Raw genomic sequence first — 19,525 nt, 5'->3', positions numbered from 1 at the left:
TGGACCGATTAAAATGTATGATTGAGTGCTGGAATGAGTTATTTTGCATGTGGGTGGAGATTAGATGCACTTAGGAAATATTTGGTAAAACTGTCGTCGCCACTGCTGAGCGCTGGTTAGCGTAGATCACTAGCTTGACAGATTGTGCATGTGCTTGAATGTTCAGTGCAGCTGACGCTGAGGGGTTCTGTTTAGCCCTCAGCATTGATGGGAATTGGTTTCGGAACGAGGTTTTTGTTTTGCTAACACTTAATGAGGTTTTCTTTGGTTTTGTAACATGTATTTGATGCAGGAATGGCTTCCTCTTCTAGTAAAAGAATCATGACCATTGGAACCAAGAGGAGGGAACTAGATAGATTTTATTCTAACAGGTTCATATCTATGAAACATAAGAAGCATCACCTCCTTGTCCAGGAGAGACGCCTATTAATGGAGAGGAAGGTAGGTTGCACAACAGAATTAGCTCCACAGCTTGGATAGAAACTGGAAGGAAGAAACTGCGAAAAACTGGTCACATATCCTGCCTCTACAAATATAGCTGTGGTGAAAGAGTTTTATGCCAATGCCAAGCCATTTGGATCTCATTTTATGGATTACATGAGCTATGTGCGTGGGAAGGTTATAAGGTATGATCCTGAAACAATCCTGATATTTCTAGAAACAAAGTGGACAGGTGAACAATGCCAATATTCTTTGAATGTTCAAGAAGGCACTGACTATGATGACATAGAGAGAGCACTTTGCATGTCTGGAGGGCACTTTCATAGGAATCTGAGTGGTGTTGTTATTAACATCAAGAGGGCTAATTTGACACCACTAGCACAATACTGGATGGAATTCACACATTGAGTGCCAGTTTTCGCCACTTTTCACTGTTTTGCGCCTGAGCGCCACCCTTGAGCATCGGTTGAGTGCCGCACTTACCGTTGAGCGATAATGTAACGTTGAGTGCCATTTTCGTGGATCTGGGCCAGTTTTTTTGTCATTTTTATGATCTGTTTTGGGCCTAGACTCGTTTTCTGTTATTTTTCTGTCCTATTTAAATACTAGAACGTCTTAGAGAATGTATCTTTTAATGGCTTAGGCACAAAAACACACTTTTCACCCCTTTGAGGGTGATAAGGATTGAAAAACAGTTATTTTCATATATCATTTTAGATCAAATTACACCCTTTAAGACTTAGAATGAGCTTAGAATCAAGTAAAACCCAATAAATGAGTCAGTTGAGAGTCAAAAGCTTGTTTTTAGCGGTATTATGCTTGTTTTGCATTGTTTTGTAGCAATTGTGATGAAAGTAAAGATGGGGATTGTAAATGGAGGTCTTAGACTCAAGACAGAGGAAGAAAACTGAAGAAAAGAAGAGTCTAGGAACCGTCCCACAACAAAATTCACCGTTGAGCGATCCAATGCGAGGAGGAGGCACCTGGCGTGGACACTGGGCGGATTTGCGATTAAGGGCAAACCGCCGGGCGGTGGACCCCTGGTGCCGGGCAGTGGCGCGATAATGGGCAAACCGCCGGGCGGCATAAGTGTGATGTCGGGCGGTTGTCCACTGGGCCTGGGCCTGTTTTCTGTGATGCTCCTCAGCTATAAATAGCCCTATTACGATTTCATTCTCATTCTTTTGACAGAAGAGGGCGGCCAGACCTAATTTTCACTCTCTGGAGAGGATCTCTTGCCAGTGAGTCAACAGCGGGCAGATTTGGGGATTTGACAACTCTCCTTTTCTCTTTCTAGGGTTTTATCTCTTCTATTCCATTATACACCTAGTTCTACAACGACGATGGAGAACTAACCTCTAAACTCTCTTGTATTTGAATTGATTATTATATATATATATATATATATATATATATGCTTCTTTCATTAATTGTTAGAGACATTCTTCTTTACTCAAATGCTTGACATAAATCTTATGATTTTTAAGTATCATGAGGAGATATCGCACTCTTAGGGATGTTGGATTTGGGGAAGGTGACAACTCTCCTCTTCTCTCCCTAAGATTGATATCATGAGATATCTACAAATCACGATCTGTGGAATTCTCTTCATTAACAATATTACCTATATATAGGAATAGGATGGTCAATTGCTTTAAACTTCTATGCATTGAAATGCATGACTAATTGCTAGGGAGACTAGACATAGTAAATTAGTAATTGGGAGTAGGCTCTCTTCGCCGAGACATCGGGTTTAGGGTAATTTAGAAAGTTGCATTAACAATAATGAAGAAGATGATTTCGTTTATGGATGAGAGTGATTAGGTGAAATTTAAATCCTAGTACCATATTCATCTCATATTATCAACATCATCCATTCACTTTTTGTGTTTAACCTCAATTGATCAATCAAATTGCAGGCATATTTACTTTTATTATTTTGCATTTAAAAACCCAAAATATTGTTCTTATAGTCTTGATTGGTTAAGCAAAAGCACAATTGTTTAGTGTCGTGAGTCTTTTGGGAAAATGATACTTGGTCTTACCACTTATTATTACTTGATACAATTCAGTACACTTGCCGGAGTCTTAACATTATCACAACCCCAAACTTAGAACTTTACTTGTCCTCAAGAAAACAAAATGCAACTTAGTCTTTTACATTTAATCACAATGGTTCAACCTTTTCCAAAACAATATCTCAAGACAAGTCATAACTTAAGTCAGCTCATCGAATTTAATCAAGATGCACATATGCTTCAAATCAAACCATCATAGTGTTCTTCACAAAATAAAATTCAACAGATGCTAACTCATGAATGATCCATTAGCTAAGCACATATATACTCACAGATTCATGGAATTATTCCTCACCAGACAAGGCGTTTCACTCAATCACTAAATTTTTCAAAAGGACATTTCTTCCCTTTACTATCCACATGTAACATAGAACAAAATTGGCATTCATTTGCCATAATCAAACATCATTACATACACATGTCATCACAAGGACTTTTCAAGACTTATAATGTGGTTGGGCTACAAGGAAAATTGGTTTTTCTAGATCACAAAATCCTTGAGTTAAAAGAGTCATTCAAACAATCATGGTTCAAGCACAAACTCTATTTTTACCAATCTCAATCATTCTCAACTTTCCCTTTTCTTCACATTAAGCTTTTTCTTTTCATGCTTATCTTTTCTATCTTTTCTTTCTTTTCTCATGCATTTTCATTCAACACATTAGCTCAATGGCTATTTTTTTCTGTTTTAATTTTCCACACAACCCCAAACTTGAACCTTTAACAATACCACAAAATTTTTCTCAACCTAACTCATGGCAAAGATTTTCAAAGCAAGGCTTTTCACATCCTGTTTAAGGCTTAGGTTCAAAATGGTAGAACTTAAAATGTTCTTTTTTTCAAGTGGGACAAAAATTTCATTTGTCTAGAAAAAGGGTTTATTCAAAAACGACCTTTATCATATGACACATACATGTAATTCAATCAATCATAACTCAGGCAAAATCATTCATGCTTTCAAGTAAATAGCCATTATATCAGTACAAACTATAAAGCTTAAACCTCACTCATAAGATCAATATCATTCCAATCATTCTAGACAAATACCCTGCTTAGCATCATAATCACAATCACAAGTCATCATGCATTTGTTCACATAACTAGTGAAAACTTTACCTGTGTATCAGCATATGGCAATTTCAATCATCATTCAATAGCAAGCATCATCAAGCACTTATCTCATGCAATCAAACAGTCAAACCATCATAATAGAAAAGTTTGAGACCATGTACATTAACTTGCACTAATCAACAAAAGCAAACTTATACCAAGAATTCAAAATCGAAAACAAAAGTAAAAGATAAGAAAATTCGGTTCAACTATAGTTGGCATCCATCAGTAGATGCCATAGATGCTCCTCATCGCATGTTGTCATCAAAATCCTCCTCTCCAGCCTTAGCATCCTTAAAGTCATCATCATCATTGTCCTCATCATCCTCCTCCATGGTTGGAGCATCAGTTGCTCCAGATCTACTCCCATGTGCCTGCTCTGGCCAAGTCATCACATTGTTGAACTTATCTATCGTCCACCTGTGTGCAGGGGGTGTATCATAAAAGCTCACAATCATCTCAGCAGTGGCCATCTACCCCCCGTGAAGTGCCTCCAGTCTAGACTCCATCAAAGACATATTCATGTCTCTCATTTGAAACGACTCAGCATCATGAGCTGGTGCATCTCCCTGGGCGTGAGGTGGTGGAGCTCTCCTCCTAGCACACCTCTGTGGTCCTGCCTGAGCTGCCTCTACTTCTCCACAGAACTGTCTATAATAGGCCTCATCAATAGCCTTCCTAGGGCACTCAAAAGGTGGAGAATATGTATCCACCCTAGCTGCATGGCATAGCTTTGTGATCAAAGAAGGATGGCCCAATGGTGCTTTGGTGTTAGTGGTGACTACACAGCTCAAATTTCATTTGTTGTCACCTGACCAATGTTGATGCTCATGCCTTTCAGTACACAGTACATAAACATGGCTCTTTTCATGTTAATGTCAGAAATATGAGAGCACGAAGTCACATTGGCATGCGTGAATGCCATCCAATACTGCACCAGGGGAGTCAAATTAAACCTCTTTATGTGGATTGCAACTCCATATGGATTCCTGTAAAAGTGCCCACCAGGAACGCATAGTGTTCTCTCCATGTCCTCAAAATCAGTGCCTGCTTTGATATTCAACTCGTACTGGCCCTGCTCACCTTCCCATTCAGCCTCTAGAAACCTGTTAATTATATCAAGATCATACTTGATAACCTTGCTCTTACGTAACTCATACAGTCCATGAAGTGAGAATTCTCTAATGGTTTGGCATTCGTGTAAAATTCCTTCACCACTGCTTTGTTGGTAGGAGCAGGGTAAGTCACCAATCTTTCCCAGTTTCTTCCCTCAAGCTCCTGTCCAAACGGAGGAGCATAGTCCGGGGTCCAACTTGCTCATGCCTCTTCTAAAGGAACTTGTGAGAATAGAACCTATCTGGTTCTCTTCTCTTACTTCCTATGGTGTTCACTCTCTTCCCTGATGAAGAAGTCATTCCTACATTAAACAGAACTCCAAATGCCAAAGCCAAACATGTTACGTGTTAGCAAACATCAAAACACATCCAATAACACCATTAATCAGTGCTAAGGGCTTAATAAGACCCCTCAGCGCTACCTGTCAGTCAAAGAAGCAAAAAACAACAAACTGCTAGGCAAACAATTCCAATAATCAATCATGCAATTTAATCAGTGCAACACAGTTCCAATTTCTTCAAATCATGCATAAGAAATCAAAAGCCCTAAAATCTCATGCTTCTACACCCCTTTCTATCAAATTCGTATCTTTAAAACCCCAAAAGCATAATGTGTGATTTACTTGGGTGGAGACTCCTCAAATGTGTGCAAAATGCTTGAATTTTGATGATGAGTAAAGCCCTAATGCAATGCTCTTAAGAAACCCCAAACTTTGATGGTGGAATGAGTTCCAAAGTGATGAAGAATGGGTTTTCAATAGAAGAGATGGTAGGAGAAGTGTTAGGAAAGCTTTGAAAAAGTGTTTGAAAGTGAAAAAGAGGTTAGGGATCTGATATGGACCGCTTAGGTGAGCCCTAAGGGGTATAAAAATCACACAATGAGCTAAAGAAACCAAGCCCAATTTTAAAACACGTGTACCCCTCAACGATGCCACGACCCAGCGGTGTGTGCGAGTTACACCTTGTGCCTTTTTTTCTTTTTTAAAATGTTTCTAACCCTTTAACCTTCAAATTCAACTTTCAAGATTTAATTTTCATGCACTTCCCAATCACTTGACTCACATATACAACTAGAACAAAATTAAAACATGCAACAAATCAATCAACTAGGTTGTCTCCCATGTAGCGCTTGCTTAACGTCACGAACCTGAGCCAAACTTTTCTAGCACTTATCGGTAAGTGCAAATCTTACCATCACCCATCAGTAGGTGTACCTCCCTATATCCTTCAATAAATACATAATCAAGTAGCATCCCTCAGTAGATGTTGTACAACATCCATCAGTAGATGCTGTTATTACTCATAAAGCTCAAGCACCTACCAATAGGTGTTGACATTCTCCTTGCTTGATATTCTTTTCTTTTTCTTCTTTCTGCTGAATTTCTTCAGAAAGTTGAGAACACAAAGCACCTGTTTCCATGTCTCAATCATAGGAACTTTAATCCCCAATTTCTTGAAGATCTCCATAAGGCACTTAAACTTCTTTTCTTTCCTATGATATTTCTTTTGATGAGGAAGGGGTTTTTCATATGATCCTTTCTTTCTTCCTTTCTTCCTCTTTTCTCTCAATTTCCTCTTTTTATTTTTTCTTGCTTTCTTCTTTTTTTCACACATTTTCTATTTTTTTCCTTTTCTCTCAACCACTCTTTTTCTTCCTCCTCATCTTTATCTTCCTCACTAAACCTTTCTATTTTTATCTCCTCTATCTTTTTCTCATATCTCTGTACCTTTTCCTCATCAACAACCTTATCACTTTCAGGGATAATGGCTTGACATTCATCTTTAGGGTTAACTTCAGCATTAACCCTAGAATCCAATTTCTCAGTTAAGTAACGAATCTTCATCTTCATCCTTTTGAATGTCGCTTCCCTATTTTTGTGATCAGAGATGAAAATTTGCATAATTTGTTCCAACATCTCCTCCAACCTATTGATTTTCTCACACAAAACTGATACCTGTTGTCGTAATTGTTGTAACGATCTATTAATTTGTACAATAACTTCCATATTGACTTAGGTTTATGCTTGAATGAGGTTTCCCCTAATGGTTGAGATTATCTTGATTGAATTGAGTGCCCGTATGGTCAAATTCTTGTCCAAATTGCGTCCTGCAAACATTAAACACAAAACCTAGAAAACAATTATTAGAACAAAGATAAAAGTAAACATAAAAAAAAGTCAAGTTAAAGATAATCAATAATCACACTACTTGAATAGTTAAACCAATGAGTCCCCGGTAACGGCGCCAAAAACTTGGTTAAGGTCTGGCAAGTACACCAGATCGTATCAAGTAGTAATAAAATCGTAAGACCGAGTATCGTCTCCCAAATGACTCTTAGGCCTAAACTTTCCTGTGATTTGATTTCTTATGACTTGATGAAACGAAAATTAAGGTTTTTATATGGAAATAATGAAAATTGAAATATGCATGCAAAATGGTTTATCAATTGACAGTTGAATGTAATATGGATGAATAATGTTGTTGGGCTTTACGAATCCTCTTAATCCACTCTCATATATCTTTAATAATTCTACTCTTTCATTATTGTTAATGCAACTTTCTAAATTACCCTAATCCCAATGTCTTGGTGAAAAAAGCCAACTCCTAATTACTATTTTACTATGTCTAGTCTCCCTAGTAATTATTTGTGCATTATTTTAATGTGCATAGAAGCTTAAAACAATTGGGCCTCCTATTCCTATGTCTAGGTAATATTGCTCGCAAGAGATCTCCCAAGATCTAGACTACCCAAACGTTTCCATACAGATAATCAAAGAGCATGCATTTGAATAATGTCTTATCTCAAAGCATGAATTACAATAGAGGAAATACTCTAACGAATAATGAAATCAAGCATATGAATGAAGAACAATTCGATATATGAGAGTTTCAAAGGATTACATCGTTTTCCCCTACAAGAAAGGGGTTTAGTTCACTATTATCATGGTGAACTAGATGAAAAGAATGAAGATAATGAAAAGATAAACCCTAGAATTGTAGGTTGGAGCCTTCACATTTAAAATTCGCCTCCAAGGGGTGAGAAAAGGTGTTTCTGCATCTTCTTCTGGCAAAAGATAGTTGCTCTGGTTCGTGCAAATCTATTTATAACTTAGCAAAATAACTTAAATTTAGCCCAGGCCCATAACTACACCACCTAGCGGTGGGTTACACCGCCCGGCGGTATGCGCGACACTTGGCCCACCCCTCAGTGTTGCCGCTTGAGCGTCCTCCAAAGAAGCCATTGAAGAGTCCACCCTCCCGGCGGTGGATAGCGCCGCCCGACAGTGAGTGCGGTACTTGACTTTACCCCATGGTGGTGCCCCTTAAACGCATGGCAGTGGATGCATTGAAGGTTACACCGCCCGGCGGTGGTTTCACCACCCCATGGTGACTGCATGATGAAGGTTGAAAAACAATTATTTTCATATGTCATTTTAGACCTAATTACGCCCTTTACTACTTGGAATGAGCTTAGAATCAAGCAAAACTCAATAAATGAATCTGTAGAGAGTCGAAAGTTGTTTTTAGCGATATTATGCTTGTTTTGCATTGTTTTGTAGCTATTTTGAGGAAATGAAGAATGGAGCTGAAGATAAAGGTTGTAGACTCAAGAAAAAGAGCAAAAAATTGAAGATTTGAAGAGTCGACGCACCGCCCGGCGGCAACTTAAACCGTTGGGCGGCCTAGGACGAGGAGTAGGCATGAGCGTTGGCGTTGGGCGGATCTGAGGGAAACCGCCAGGCGGTGGCGATTGCCGCCGGGCGGCTTGGAGGATTATGGGAAACCGCCGGGCGGCACACTTAAACCGTCGGGCGGTGGTCCGTTGGGCTTGGGCCTGTTTTCTGCTGTGCTCCTCACCTATATATACCCCTATTTCGAATTTAGAGTCATTCTTTTGACAAGGGAGAACGGCCAGACCTGATTTTGCTCTCTAGAGAGGATCTCTTGGATGCTTAGGCTCCTTTTCATCTTTTCTAGTGTTTGCTTTTCCATTCTTCTTCCATTTTTCATCTAGTTTCACCATGTCTATGGTGAACTAAACCCTATTGTTGTTGGGGGAAACAATGTAATCTTTTGATACTCTCTTTTATTGAAACTCTTGATTATTTATATGGTCTCCATATGTTTTGATTGATAATTGTTGGGTTATCATCTATGCTTAAGGCCTTTATCGTTTAACTCATTCAGTAACTGATGTTTGTCTTTATTGATATGGGGACGTACAGTAATGACATGAACTGGTGAGTAATTCCTTGATTTTGCAATACCACCTAGGGATAGGGGTAGGACGATCAATTTCTTTTAACTTCCGTTTATAAGGCTGTATTAATTGCTAGGGGAGGCTAGGGATAGCAAGCCAGTAGTTAATATTAGGCTCTTTTCGCCGAGGGATCGGGTTAAGGGTAGGCTAAGAAAGTTGCATAACAATTAATCAATCAAACTAATATTCAAGAGGAGTAGATAAGAGAGGGCAGATTAGATGAAACTGTAAACCCCCAACAACATCCATTCATCCATTGTTTTCGTTTGTCAATTGAATCAACTTTATTTTGCATGTTAATATTTTTGTTCTCAAATCCAATTTATTAATTTTTATTTTCAAGTCTTATTATTTTAATTCACGTGAACGAGAAAGCCTTTCGAGTCTCTTGGGAAAACGATACTTGGTCTTACCATTTATATTACTTGTACAATTTGGTACACTCGCCAATTTGTTAACACTGCGGTTCTAGTTTTCTTCAATTTTCCACCTTCTTTTGCATCCAACACTTCTCTTCTTTCCTTTCCTTCATCAAACTCCTGATAAATCCTGTCAAAACAAGAGAAATAAAGCATAAAACCTAAAAAACCCACTTTGACTTTCTTACTCTGTAACTTAAGCAATTTGCATGATTCCAAGCTAATTCTAAGTCATAAATGGTGTAATTTGATATCAAATTTAAGTATGAAAATAATGGTTTTTAGACCGCTATCACTGACCTAGCGTTGAGGGCCAGTTTTGAAGGGCGATTCACTGTCAAACGCTCAAACGCCAACGCTGAAGGGAGAATTTGAGTATCACACTCACTGCTGAGCGCTGGCCTCTTCACTGTTTTCTTTGCCAAACGCATGGGCGTCAACGCTGAGCTTTGTCTCTAAGAGTCGTACCCAGCGCTGAGCGGTACACCAACGCTGAGCGACAGTCTCTTGGGACTGGGCAAAAATTTTGATATTTTTTTGTGCTATATATTGACTTGGACGAACCAGAAGGGGTATCTTTTGACAGAAGGAGAAGCAAAAACACTCATTTCACCCCTTGGAGGAGGATTTTGGATGCAGGAGCTCCAATCTATCAAATCTAGGGTTTATCTTTTCATTCTTTTCATCTAGTTTCAACATGTCTATGGTGAACTAAACCTCCATTGTTGTTGGGGAAACGATGTAAACCTATTAAAACTCTCATATATTGAATTATTGCTTTATTAATATGCTTTATTCTATTAATTGTTAGAGTTTTTCCTCCATTATATTTGCATGCTTTATTTAAGACATTTAATAATGTGATCTTTGATTTTATCCTTATGGACACATATGGGTAGGTCTAGACATGAGGGAATTCTCTCGGGAGCAATATTACCTAGGCATAGGGATAGGAGGACCGATTACCGTTAAGCTTCTGTGTGAATGTAATGCATGAACAATTACTAGGGAGACAAGACATTGTAAACTAGTAATTAGGAGTAAGCTATCTTCACCAAGACATTGGGATTAGGGTAAATTAGAAAGTGACATTAATATTAATGAAAAAGTAGAATTTGTAAATATATGAGAGTGGATTAGGATAAGTCGGAAACCTCAACAACACAATTCATCCATATCATTCAACTGTCAATTGATCAACTTTTGCATGTGCATGTTTAATTTTCGTTTTAGCATTATAAACCCTAATTTTCGTTTTGTCAAATCTTAAATAATCAAGAAATCACATGAAAGTCTAAGCCTATGAGTCTCTATGGAAACGATACTTGGTTTTACCACTTATTATTACTTGATATGATTCAGTGCACATGTCGGAGTCTTAACAATGTTATATTTAATTGTAAAAATGTTTATTAGAAAAAATTAAAATTAATTATTAAAATATAAAAAAAATAAAATTTAATAAATTAAAATAATCTTTTTTTAAAATATATTATTTTTTTAACATAAGGACAATGTTATTTTAACACCAACATTTATTTATTCTCATACTATCCTTTGTTAATTTTTTTTATTTTTTTATAAATATAAAAATTTAATTTTTTATAACCACGTAACTATCAAATTGTAAAATGAAGTCAAACAACATTTTTTCATAAAATAAAATAGACAAAGTATGGCATGAAAACAAATATGTATAACTATATTACCCTTGTTTTCTAAAATTAATTTTCTAGTTATTTCCTCTAACTGTAACTATTAGTATATACAAAACTGCAGTTTAGGAAAATAAATTGGAAAATCAATCTAAGATTGGCATGTTCTCTCAACACCTCATTTCTAATCACTTGCAACCAAATCCTTTCACTACTCATTCCATTCTTCAATACTACTATTGCCAGTTACCACAAGTTGAGTCAATATCAAGACTTCTCAATCATGCGACAATTTATTTTTCATTAGTACACACCTTTTCACCTATCATCCATGCAAAACAAGTTAACTGTATTGAGAACTTACACGACATGAGCAATATCTGATGAATAAAGATCCAAGCATGTTTTAGCTTGCTGGAACCAAATAAAGAACGCCAGGAATCAGATACAAGGGTACATCATAGCCAACGAAGAATAGTGGAACCAAATACAATGTCTAGGAATCAAATACAACGCTTGAGAATCGGATACACCAATTCTTAATAATGGGGAAGCGAATACAAAGAAATGGGAACCAAATTACAGGTTCCTATGTTTTTCTTCATACGCTTGGAACCGAATAAGCCTAAAAAAAATTTCATTTTCTTCATCTAAATGCATTTTAGTCAGCTAAACGTGTTTTTATTTTGATAATTGGAAGTGGAATTATATAATAATTAGAGGATAATTTAGACGTTTTACACTCAATCCCTCCAAATCTCACCACATCTACGGGTGATGGAAAAGTGATCTATCCCGTAAATTCCTTCAAATCATTTTGTGCATTTCTTTTCAAATGAACACATAATTGAGTTCAATTTGTTGCTTGCAAAAGTACATGAATAGTACAATCTGTTCATGTGAACACATCGTTAGTGTGGATATCATAGGTAGCTCATCTTGACAAACTCTTGATGGCTTTTCATATTTGTATGTTGAACTTTTAAGCATCAAAATTTACATAGATTGTATTTCTATTGTATGAGACACTACTTTCATTTAGAGAGAATTTACTTCAAAAATTGTATTCTTTATAAACGTTTATCTCATTCAATGCACTAGTTATATTTTTATATCTGATAGGAACATGTTTCATTCAATATTATCCTTTAGTACATGTCACCATTAAACATTATGATCAATATTTTTTTGAGTGTTTGTTTGTTAATCTTTAAAACATAAGTTGCTAGACAGTCTAGTTTCTCTAGACAATCTTGTCTCAACATTGATGAGTAAAGGTTGGGTGAGAGATAGCATGATTCCATGTGGTAAAAAAGGATGGCTCATGGAGGATGTTTTCTAATTGTAGAGCCATAAACAACATCACCATCAAGTATAAACATCCAATTCCCAGGTTAGATGATCTTCTTGCATAACTTTATGGTGAATGTGTGTTTTCTTAAATTTATCTTAAAAGTGGCTATAATCAGATTAGTATTAGAGAATGTGATGAAATGAAAACTGCCATTAAAACTAAATATGGATTGTAAGAGTGGTTGGTTATACCTTTCAGTTTGACTAATGCACTTAGTACTTTTATAAGATTAATAAACCATGCTTTAAGAGAGTTTATTGGTAAATGTGTTATGATGTATTTGATGATACTATGATCTATAGCATCAATCTTGAGTTGCATGTTGAACATTTGCAATTTTTTTATGTGCTTAGAAAAGAATAATTATATACTAATCTGAAAAACTACATCTTTTGTCGTGGTCATGTGGTATTTTTAGGTTTTGTTGTGAATGCTAAAGGAGTACAGATGGGGAAAAGGTCAACGTCATCCAAGAATGGCCTACAGCTAAGATTGAAAGTGAGGTGATGGTTTATCAAGTTTTTACAAGAGATGTTAAATATTTTAGTACCTTGGCTGCACCATTAGATGAAATTGTTAAAAAAAAAAATGCGAGTTTTAAATGAGGAGAGAAACAAGAAGAAGCTTTTGTTGCCCTTAAGCATAGACTAACTAATGACCTATCCTTACCATGCCTAATTTTGAAAAATCTTTTGAGATTAAGTGTGATGTATCTAATGTGGGTATTAGGGTTGTTTTATTGCAAGATGGACATTCAATTACTTATTCTAGTGAAAAGTTAAGTGGGGATGCCATTAACTATTCTAATTGTGATAAGGAATTGTATGTTTTAGTTTTAAAGACTTGGTAACATTATTTTTTATCCATAGAATCTATCATATTCATAGTGATCATGAGTCATTGAAATCATTGAAAGGAGAAGTTAAGCTTAGTAAGAGGCATGCTAAGTAGATAGAGTTTTTAAAGCAATTTCCATATGTCATCAATTAAGAAAGGAAATATAATGTTTATGCACTTTCTAAGTAGCATCCATTGCTTTTTATGCTTTTTATGCATCCAACTGCACTAGTTTTAACAACTGCTAAATTGGAGAAACCAGTGCAATAGAAGGTTTGGGTAATGCAGCAGACATAACTTTATGGGATTGCCATAAAGGTAGCACCAAGGGTCAAAAGTCACTAAAAAGACATAAAGTTGTTTGAAACATGTTTACATTGTGAGAGAGCATGAAGCAAAACAAATATAGTTAATACTTCAAATTCTTACAAGAATTAGTGGTTAGTGGCGTACCTTAATAACATTTATCAGCTTTACGCAGCTCAGCAAGAACATAAAGTGGCTTTCCAATGAGCCTATTGTTAACACCCAGCCAAGTGTACAAAATCGTATCAAGTAATAAATAGACGGTAAGTTCGAATATTGTTTCCCAAGAGACTTTTGGCCTAAACGTTCATGTGAATTGATTTCATAAGACTTGAATGAATAATAATTTGATTTTGTGATGCAAAGACGAAAATAAACATGTATTCCTAGGTAATATTTCATAATCAAAATAATTCTCCTCGGGTCTAGATTTCCTCGTACGTTCCCATAACGACAAAATCATTGATCATGACACTGAATGAATTAAACAATGCAAGCTTTAATCTCGGAGAAGAAAACATTTATTATAACAAAAATAAAAATAAACATAAAATCAAATCAAATTTAATCAAATCACACTACTAGAAAAGTTAAACCAATGAGTCCCCGACAACGGCGCCAAAAACTTGTTAACACCTTGGCAAGTGTACCAGATCATATAAAGTAATAAATAGACGGTAAGTCTGAATATCGTTTCCCAAGGGACTCTTGGCCTAGATGTTCATGTGAATTGATTTCATAAGACTTGAATGAATAATAATTTGATTTTGTTATGCAAAGACGAAAATAAACATGTATGCAAAAGCTTTTGATCAATTGGCAAATAAAGATATGAATGAATGGTGTTGTTGGGGTTTACGGTTTCATCCTAATCCATTCTCCTATATCTACTATTCTTATTTGTTATCAATGTTCATGCAACTTTCTAATTTACTCTAAACTCGATTCCTCAGCGAAAAGAGTCTATCACCAATTACTAGTTTACTATTCCTAGTCTCCCTAGTAATTACTAACGCATTAATGATAGAAGCTTAAAGCAATTGACCGTCTTATTCCTATTCCTAGGTAATATTTCTTAATCAAGAGAATTCTCCTCAGGTATAGATTTCCCCGTACGTTCCCGTATCGACAAAATCATAGATTATGACACATAATGAGTTAAACAATGCAAACTTTAATCTTAGAGAAGAAAACCCAAAACTATTGATAACAAAAGTATATGAATAAAATAAGAACTTCGATAAAAGAGAGTTTCAAAAGGATTACATCATTTCCCAACAACAAAGGAGATTAGTTCACCATTATCATGGTGAAACTATATGAATTGAAGGAAAAGAATGAAAAGATAAACCCTAGATTTGGTAGATTGGAGCTCCCACATCCAAAACCCTCCTTCAAGGGGTGAAAAGAGTGTTTTGTTGTCTTTCTCTACCAAAAGATAACCCTTCTGGGTCGTACAATTCTATTTATAACTCAGAAAAATAATAGAAAAATCGGCCAGGCCCAAGAAACTAGCGCTCAACGCTAGGCTACCACTCAACTGTAGGTGCGACACTCAAAATAGCGCCCAACGGTGTCGCCCAAGCGAAAATAGTGAAAAACTGGAAAAACTGGCGCTCAGCGCCACTACTCAGTGCTAGGTCACCGCTTAGTGCCACTTGCGGCACAAAATTACACTCTGGTCAACTTTTCAGCATTCTGGTCAACGAGTTGACTTTTCTGGTTAACTGGTTGACTTTTCTGCACTACAACTCTTTGATAATTCAACCCTTCTTTCAAATCATTTAATAAACCTAAAATTTAAGGGAAACCAAGCATAAAACTAAAAAAACCAATTTTGACTCTCTTATTCTCTAACCTAAGCAAAATACACGATTTCAAGCTAAGTCTAAGTCATAAAGGGTGTGTTTAATGTCAAATTTTCAGTATGAAAATGATGGGGAAATGCAGACCTAGAGAGAATATACTAAATGACATACAAAGAAATGGAAGAGAAATTAAAATTAGAAAAGATTAGAGAAAGGAAACTTAGGAAATGAAGATGCGCCACTTGAACAAGCTTCCAAGATAAGCATCAAGAGGAGGACCGCCACTTGCTTGAGTAAGATAAGGTCTGCCCAAATTTGGGACTTTAGAGACAGAATTCTATCTCAAAGAAGATTGCAAAAGTGCAAATCAACTCAAATTCATTGAATCAAGGTAATGTGTGTACAAAGGAGACCCCCTAGGCTTCTTATATAGCTTTTGGAGTGAGTTTAGATGATAGTTTCAAGAGATGTGGGACTTGAATGCCTAAGGTCTGACCAGCAACGTCCCTAGGCCTTTCTTAGCCCCACATTGCTTAATTCTCTCATTCCAAGAGGCTTTATAAGGCATCTAGCTCTCCTATAGTTCAAAATATGAAAACTAGCTATGCTACCTTGCACTAACGCCTAGGACGCCCATTTACTCTCCTATTCTTTTTAAGACCAAGCCATGGAAAGTCCCACATTGCTTGTTCTTAAAGAGAAAGAAGAGTTTATAAGCATTTATTCACAAGAACTAAAGGAAAGAAACAAAGAGGCAAATACAAGCCTATGAAACCTATTATACTCTTTTTTGCTTATTGTCACTTTGAAAACTCTTCATTGTTGCCCCATCTATGATCATATAAGAAAATAACGGTTTTTCAACCGTTATCACCTGCACTGCCCCTGAGAGAGAAAAATTTAACTTAATTTGCATAGTTTCAGCAGAATATAAGTTTTCAAAAAGAAAATGATGTTTAACATCTGATAGAGCATTCCTTTTATGTGTTTGGCATTATGCAGAAGTTGAAAATGTTGTTGTTAACCATGCAATGAAATGTACTAAACTGGTGACTTGTGATATGGTATAAACCAATCCAGCATAGAAAAGAAGCAAGAATTTTAAACTTGTGGTGGTGAGCATTAACAGCATAGAAATTTCCGAGAAAGGTAAATAATTAGTGGTTACCTTGACATCAGGCACACCAATGACACAAGCACATTCCACTACTTGAGCACCAACACGTTCTACAAAATAACTTGAAAGAAGGGACCACATCCATTGAACCATCACAAGTGAAATAAAGAAGAAAAGAATATAGACAAAAAGTGAGGCCCTTCCCCACCCCAAAAAGAGCTTGCAAATCACTTAGAAGTTTTACTCCTGCTGACAGAGTTCCACCTGTGGCCACCATGTCATCATTTACTATGGCCCGTTCACCCGGTTGGACAACACCAACATGCAACTCTAAACAATTTGTCCTATATTCTAGAGCATATTTTTTCTGAAATCACTTCACCTATGCACAAAACAATCTCAAGGTTAATTTACACTAATCCCTCATTCACATTTATTTCAAATTCCATTCCATCTAAGACCTATTTCGGCTATTTAAAAGTAGCACAACACAGGTCATTTCCAAAACATGTTCAAACCTCATCAATGATATCTTTGACTTCCGAATCCAACCCTGACTTAGAAGAGGCAATGCCACTAATCATAGAAAGCTCCTCTAGATTCCAAACACCTGAAAAGTAAGATTCAGAACAAATCAACCAATTAATTAATTAATTAATCAATCAAATAATAAAACAACTAGAGTAATCGATTTTCATTGTTAATTAACGGATAATGGAGAGAAGATAGTGCCTTCTTTAGTAAAGAAAGCTCGATTCCACGCCAAGCTCTTGCGCAAATTGTAACTGCCTCCTTTCTTCTTCTTCTTCTTCTTCAATTGATGAGGCTCCAAAGCTAAACTTCTGCGGTTTGTTCCAATCCGCGTTCTCTTTGTTGGCATTGTCACAAACGGAGGAATTTCCATTTTCAGAATCTGCAACTCCATTTTCTGCATGTGCATTGGGTAAATCAATATTAAATCAACAATTATTCATAAAAATTATCCAGAAATGGAAAAGAAAAAGAGGGAATTCCATAGCAAAAAAATTAACCGGTTTGAAGAGGAATCAATCTGATAGGTATGAGAGGGGAGCAAGAGAAGACATCTACGATGATCGGTGCTGAATCATCGAAGAGCAACGTATCGTCTTCGTCTAGAAGCGGAATGTTAGAAACAGAATCTGGAAAACCCAATCCTGTGAAGCACTAGCAATGTGCGACTTGCACTCTTCCCTCACAGTCTCATCCCTGTCCTCTAAGCGGCTGAGGTCGATGACCAGAAGCTCACAATCCTCGACAACCACCAGGAGACGGCGTGGAGGCGTGCCGATGACGTGGATGCTCCGACTAGTGTGCGCGACGTGGAGGCTTCGATACGGCGTGGAACACAGTGTGTTCTGTGCTCTAAGATGAGACCAAAAAATGCTCTACGCGACGAGAGATTGACATTGGAAGAAACGAAATGGTGAAGTGTTCTGCTGTGGAAGAAACGAAATGGTAAATAAAAGCTCTACGGTCCAGTTGGAAGAAAAGTTGTGCAAATTCGAAGAAATGAAATGATATGCGATGGATTACGAGATAAAGAGGGGTTTTGCACTTATGATAAGTGTTTTAATATCTATCATAATATGTTTTTTTCCATAATTTCAATTTTGCCACCGCGTCTAATTTTATGATAAATGGTCTTTTACCTATTATAATGTATGTATTTTTTTTGAAAATGCCACCGCTAATAGGTTTCTTGAAATACATCATAATGTATCTAAATTTTATTACCAAATTACAACCCCTCAATATATTATGATAGATGAATTTCACATATTATCCTGGAATCCTATTTTTTCATTATTGACAGTAAATAATTAGTCGTACAATTTAGCATACTGTGGTAAAGGGAAGAGAAGAGAAGGGTCCATGGGAGTATTTACTTGGGAAACTAGAAGTCCATTATGATTACATTAGACATGATGAGAGGTACAGTCGGTTATGGTTATATAGCTAGTACTTGATTACACAGATTCAAAGCCTCATTTATATTATTCCTTCTTCTTTTTTTCTTTATTCCTTCCTTCTTATTGAGGCATATAATAATAACTTTGGCAAAATTTAATAAATCAATAATTAACCTTTCTCTAACTTCTTTATTACACCGTCTGAGGAAGGCACTTTAACATCTTTCAAGCTCATGCTTGTTGCTTTATATACACAAGGGGGCTTAAGTTCAGACTTGTCATAGATTGTACCCACAGACAATAATAGGACCCATCTATTTATATATTTTTCAAAATCATGTTTTATTTAAAAATGCATTTTAAATATTTTATTTTCAAGATTAAGTAACCTTTCTTTTTTTAAAAAAAAATAAGGTCCTAATATTCGTTAAAAAAGTTAACTTTTTTTTTTATCTATATATAAATAAACTTAATTCATTTAGATATACTCTACTTCTTCCTTTTGATAGGAACCATCTAACATCAGAATTTTTGAGACCAAGCGATAAGGAATCCAATTCCTCCAAGTAAAAGTGTGTAAGAATACAGCTATATTGATAAAATGTATAATTAATTCTGAAGTTAACTTCTACTGCAATTGTTGATGTCATGAAGAAATTAGTTATAAATATAGTTTATCATGCACTCCCCTCACTTTGAAGAGGCAAATCCCTGCTTTGAAGTTAAGTTTGAGTACGAAATAGAATTAAAGATGGAACAACTCATGTAATTTTGCGAACGACTTTAAGCCTTTTAAGGTAATCTTTTGTGAATTGTGGACTTTGATGGTTTATCCAGAGTATCAGTAATCAAGGATTTTGAAGGAAGATATTAATTGCTACGGGCTCAACAAGAAGAAAACATCATTAATTAAATTCAATTTCAACATTGAATGTCATGATCAATAAGTATAAAGAGGAGGTATGGCAACTGGTTATCACTGGGATTTTGGCCACATCATGAAGATTTATAGGGTCACGCAATATTGAGGTTGCAATTGTAGCTGTATCAACGACTCTTAATCAATTGTAATTTCTTACAAAATTGTGACCAC

At 36.2% G+C, this 19,525-nt stretch overlaps 1 protein-coding gene and 1 long non-coding RNA gene across 2 annotated transcripts; both read right to left on the bottom strand.

The window, feature by feature from the left end:
- Window positions 1-13,756: 13,756 nt before the first annotated feature.
- On the bottom strand, window positions 13,757-16,793 carry LOC106761854. Its single transcript, XR_001375719.2, has 3 exons — window positions 16,553-16,793; window positions 16,259-16,269; window positions 13,757-13,785 (listed from the first exon to the last, which is right to left on the bottom strand). It is a non-coding gene; the product is annotated as an uncharacterized LOC106761854 (long non-coding RNA).
- A 220-nt stretch (window positions 16,794-17,013) lies between these two features.
- LOC106760265 (gibberellin 2-beta-dioxygenase 8-like) lies at window positions 17,014-18,396 on the bottom strand. The gene is made up of 4 exons (XM_014643728.1): window positions 18,365-18,396; window positions 17,671-17,884; window positions 17,234-17,429; window positions 17,014-17,111 (listed from the first exon to the last, which is right to left on the bottom strand). The coding sequence occupies exons 1-4, from the start codon at window positions 18,394-18,396 to the stop codon at window positions 17,014-17,016; spliced, it is 540 nt and encodes a 179-aa protein (XP_014499214.1).
- Between the last annotated feature and the right edge of the window lie 1,129 nt (window positions 18,397-19,525).

The sequence above is a fragment of the Vigna radiata genome, chromosome 5 (genome assembly GCF_000741045.1).
Source record: "Vigna radiata var. radiata cultivar VC1973A chromosome 5, Vradiata_ver6, whole genome shotgun sequence".
Taxonomy (NCBI): domain Eukaryota; kingdom Viridiplantae; phylum Streptophyta; class Magnoliopsida; order Fabales; family Fabaceae; genus Vigna; species Vigna radiata.
Note: the sequence above shows the minus strand (reverse complement) of the source record. Positions and strands in the feature narration are given on the sequence as shown.

Coding starts and splice junctions, on each gene's coding strand:
- LOC106760265 (XM_014643728.1), bottom strand. CDS start 18,396: ATGGACCCTTCTCTTCTCTTCCCTTTACCACA. Junction 17,885..18,364: donor CTTCTCTTCCCTTTACCACA/GTATGCTAAATT, acceptor GTCTCATCTTAG/AGCACAGAACACACTGTGTT. Junction 17,430..17,670: donor CTAGTGCTTCACAGGATTGG/GTTTTCCAGATT, acceptor ATGCACATGCAG/AAAATGGAGTTGCAGATTCT.